Here is a 4174-nt window from a genome sequence, read left to right as displayed (position 1 = left end):
TTCATTTTTAAAGGAGATTCCAAGTACCAATTTTAACGTCTGTAACATCTTCATTTTCTGAGGTATATGTATCCTCATATAAATAATTCAACTCCTTCCTCACTTCTTGCCACCTCCACCCTCTAAGTGGATTTTCTGAAAATGAACATTTGTGTTCTTTTATTTTTAAAGGGGATTCCAAATACCAATTTTAATGTCTGTAACCTGTTAGGTTTTTATCATACGTTGTAGATAATTTTGCTGCTGTAAGAATCCTGGAGCTGACGTTGCCATGGTTACGGCAGTTCATTTCTTTATCCGATTCCTAGAGCAGGGGTAGTGTGGTGCCAATATCTCCATAACGGTTGGCTTTAGGGCCTTAAAACATGGTTTTCGGGCCCGTAGAGCTTACCGAGTTTTGTCCTTTGCGTCAAGGGAATTAAATTGAGTTTTGTGTCGTCCTTGTACGACAAATTCGATATTTTGCCTATATTGGCCTATTATTTTTATATCCCCCCCCCGTACCCCCCACATCGAATTGTTTTGAAAATATAATACAGCCCATGTTACTCACTGGCAATGTAGCATTCTATAGGTGAAGTAAATTTTAAAATCGGTTCAGCAGTTTTTGAGTCCATCCGTTACAAACAAATATAAATATATTTCCTCTTTATAATATTATAGTATAGATGACGCTCTGTTGATACTAAAACAGACAACGCAATAACGATGAATGTTTGTGACGTTGTGAAAGACAATACAAGTTAATGTTCCGTGTCTACTAATGAACGACAAGTTCATCTCACTGTGTAATTACATTACTTCAATGCATATTTCGTAAGGGGAGGTTGTACCTTCCTAGGGGGCAAAATATAAAAAAAAAATTTTTTGCTCATAAACATTCCTTGGAGTGTACTTTACTAGATAAGTATGTTTTCGAATGGCATTCTAGCCATTAAAGGCTTTAAATATTAATTTCCTTTAAGAGCAGCACAACTTGCCACGCCCCCTTTCGCCATCTGTCAACTTCTTGAACTTCAGATATTTAATTTTAGCGGTATGTTGATTTATGTGAAGACATTTCGTTTTCAGGGTTGGCTCCTCTGTTCACGCGGAACGACTTTCACTTGTTTCTTGTGTTTCCGGCACGTTTTCTGGACATGTTTACATCCGAAAGTTTGTTTTTGTGACAACATGCCTCGAATTGGAAGAGTGTATAAGAAATGTAAAGGAGGGCCTGGAAGAAAGCCGAAAGCAAGTGTAGTTAGTGGTAATAATAGTGCAAATAATACGGATTTTGTCCGTGGGAGTGGTGCAGGCTGTTCTAGGTTAGATTCAACATGTGCTTCAACTTCATCAGTGATTGTGAGTGATAATTCTGGCAGTGAAAATATTAGTGCCAGTGCTTCCAGAAGAAAGCTGAATACTGATTCAAGTATAGGATCTTTTGTAAGTACTCAATCTAATAATGAAGAACATACAAGTGGCAATGTTATCATAGATATTGAATTGTTATCATCTGCCATATCTTCATTTGCAGTCTGTAAAGCATGCCATGTTAGTGACAGTTTATTTTGTTGTGAAGATACCACTGCAAGATATGGACTTGCTAGTAAACTATTTCTGAAATGCAGGAACTGTAAAGCTCAGTATTCATTTCGTACCAGTAGGAAGGTTGACAGTGGGTATGAAACTAACATTAGGTTTGTGTATGGATTGCGTACTATAGGTAAAGGTGAATTAGCTGGTAAGACACTATGTGCAGTCATGAATCTCCCAAGTGGCCCAACAAGATTCCAGAAGTATACAGGTACATTATGTGAAGCTGCTAAGCATTGTGCTATTGCCTCTATGAAGGCTGCTGTCAGTGATGCAATTGAAATTAATGATAATTCTACAGATATTGCTGTGGCTGTTGATGGAACGTGGCAGCGTAGAGGGCATACTAGTCTGAATGGAGTAGTAACTGTAACAAGCATGGATAATGGCAAAGTGCTAGATGTAGAGGTACTGAGTAAGTACTGTCATAAGTGTAGATTTATAAAAGATAATGAAAAACTTAAATTACATAAAGAAAGTTCTGAATGTAGTGTAAATTTTGAAGGGTCCAGTGGGAATATGGAAGCTGCAGGTGCAGTAAACATTTTTTCCAGGTCAGTTGATATGTTTGGGGTAAGGTATGTAAAATATTTAGGGGATGGAGACAGTAAGAGCTTCAAAAGTGTGGTAGAAGCAAAGCCATATGGAGATGTCAGTGTGGAAAAGCTGGAATGTATTGGACATGTCCAGAAAAGGATGGGAACCCGCCTTCGCAAGTTGAGGAAAGATATGAAAGGCATAAAATTACCAGATGGAAAACCACTATCTGGGAAAGGTAGACTCACAGACAAGGAGATAGACAGTTTGCAGAACTATTATGGTATGGCTATTAGAAGGAACTGTGACAGTGAGATGAAAATGAAACAGGATATCTGGGCAATTTATTTTCATAAACTATCAACTGACACGGAGTCTTGTCATGCCTTGTGCCCAAAAGGACCAACCTCATGGTGCAAATACAACCGTGCTATAGCAGCTGGTGAACAGTATAGTCATAGGCACTCATTGCCTGTTGAAGTGTGCAATGTAATAAAGCCAGTTTTTAGAAGTTTGACTGATCAAAACCTGTTGCGTAAATGTTTGCATGGTAAAACACAGAACCCAAATGAATCATTTAATAGTGTAATATGGTCTAGAATTCCTAAAACAGTATTTGTAGTTAAGGATACATTGAATTTGGGTGTATATGATGCAGTTGTGTCATTTAATGATGGTAATGTTGGTAGAGTTAGGCTGCTTCAAAGGTTAGGCATAAAACCTGGGGAAAATATGGTGAAGGCATGTTCCGAGTTGGATGCTGTCCGTGTCAAGAAAGCAGATTATGAAGTTACTATGATGGCTAGGAAGGCAAGAATGCACTCAAGGAATGCTAAAAGGGCCAGGGAGGATAAAGAAAATGCAGATGACCCAGGATATGGTGCAGGGATGTTCTAAAGTGAGTAACAAACTATGTTCAACTTTGAAACCTGTTTTCTGAGATTTTATATTTTTAATCTTTAAGTACATTTTTCTCAGGAACTAAACATCACAGAACAGTATAACTTAAATACCACACAGGTACTGGGATTAACATTATTGATGCATTTGTTGAAGAGTTTAAGTTTAATATTTCAGAAATTATGAATTAATAAAAGTGAAATATTTGGATATTTTGGAAATTCGTTTAATAACTTGCAAAAAATTCTGTAAAAATTACATGATAAAAGGTACTTGCCTACACAAATAGGTCAAAGAAGAGAAACCCTTCCTCTACCAGCTATTAAAATTTTATAACATTATCATGAACAGTTCAGGAGAAAAATGTACCTAAAAGTGACCAATTTAACATTGTGGGTATACAAGGTACAACCTCCCCTTTATTTGCACGGTGTCCAACATTTTATAGCCAGCCACTCTCCCTTCCTCACTCCTTTTAAGTTTGTTCGTCGTAACTTCGTCGATACTGTCCGTAAGCGCATCAGCCGGCTGACCAAAAACTACACGCCGCTAGCCAACTCGCACAAGATCGACCGAGGTACGGTCGACCGTATGAGGTTCGAACGAGCGTGAACAAACGAACGGGGTCGTTCGCAGACCTCTAATGTCTGAAACGTGCAGAAGTGTCAGATGAGGTTATAGATGGACTTAAACAACTTATACAGAGAAAAGGAAAAAAAAAACAAAGAGCCGTGTGCATATTGAAGGAAGCAAGAAAAGTTGTTTTCAAACCAAAAGCCAAGTCCAACAAGGAAATTGTCTTCTTCTTGTTTGGGTCATCAATCGATAGACTGATTTGATACGGCCCTTCGTACCAGCCCATCCTGTGCTAAACTTTTCATTCATACGTAACTACTTTAGTCTGTTTGCCATGCTCATCCTTGCCGCCTTTACCGCCTTCACTTCCCTCAAAAACTACCGGAACAAATCCTGGGTATTTTAAGATGTCTCCTATCATTCTCTCGCTTCTTCTGATCAAATTTCTCCAAATCGTTCTCCTCCCATAAATTCGATTCTATATATCTCCATTCGTGATTCGATCTACCCATTTCACCTTCAGAATTCTTCTGTAACACCACATTTCAAAAGCTTCTATTCTCTTTCTTTCTGAGCTAGTTAT

General features: G+C 38.2%; 1 protein-coding gene across 1 annotated transcript; it reads left to right on the top strand.

Moving 5' to 3' along the window:
* The first annotated feature begins 1210 nt into the window (after positions 1-1210).
* On the top strand, positions 1211-3167 carry LOC137501468 (uncharacterized). Its single transcript, XM_068228495.1, has one exon. The coding sequence runs from the start codon at positions 1747-1749 to the stop codon at positions 3010-3012; it is 1266 nt and encodes a 421-aa protein (XP_068084596.1). The 5' UTR covers positions 1211-1746; the 3' UTR covers positions 3013-3167.
* The last annotated feature ends 1007 nt before the right edge of the window (positions 3168-4174 follow it).

The sequence above is a fragment of the Anabrus simplex genome, chromosome 7 (genome assembly GCF_040414725.1).
Source record: "Anabrus simplex isolate iqAnaSimp1 chromosome 7, ASM4041472v1, whole genome shotgun sequence".
Classification (NCBI taxonomy): domain Eukaryota; kingdom Metazoa; phylum Arthropoda; class Insecta; order Orthoptera; family Tettigoniidae; genus Anabrus; species Anabrus simplex.
The sequence above is the reverse complement of the archived record's forward strand: the minus strand, read 5'-3'. Positions and strand labels throughout refer to the sequence as shown.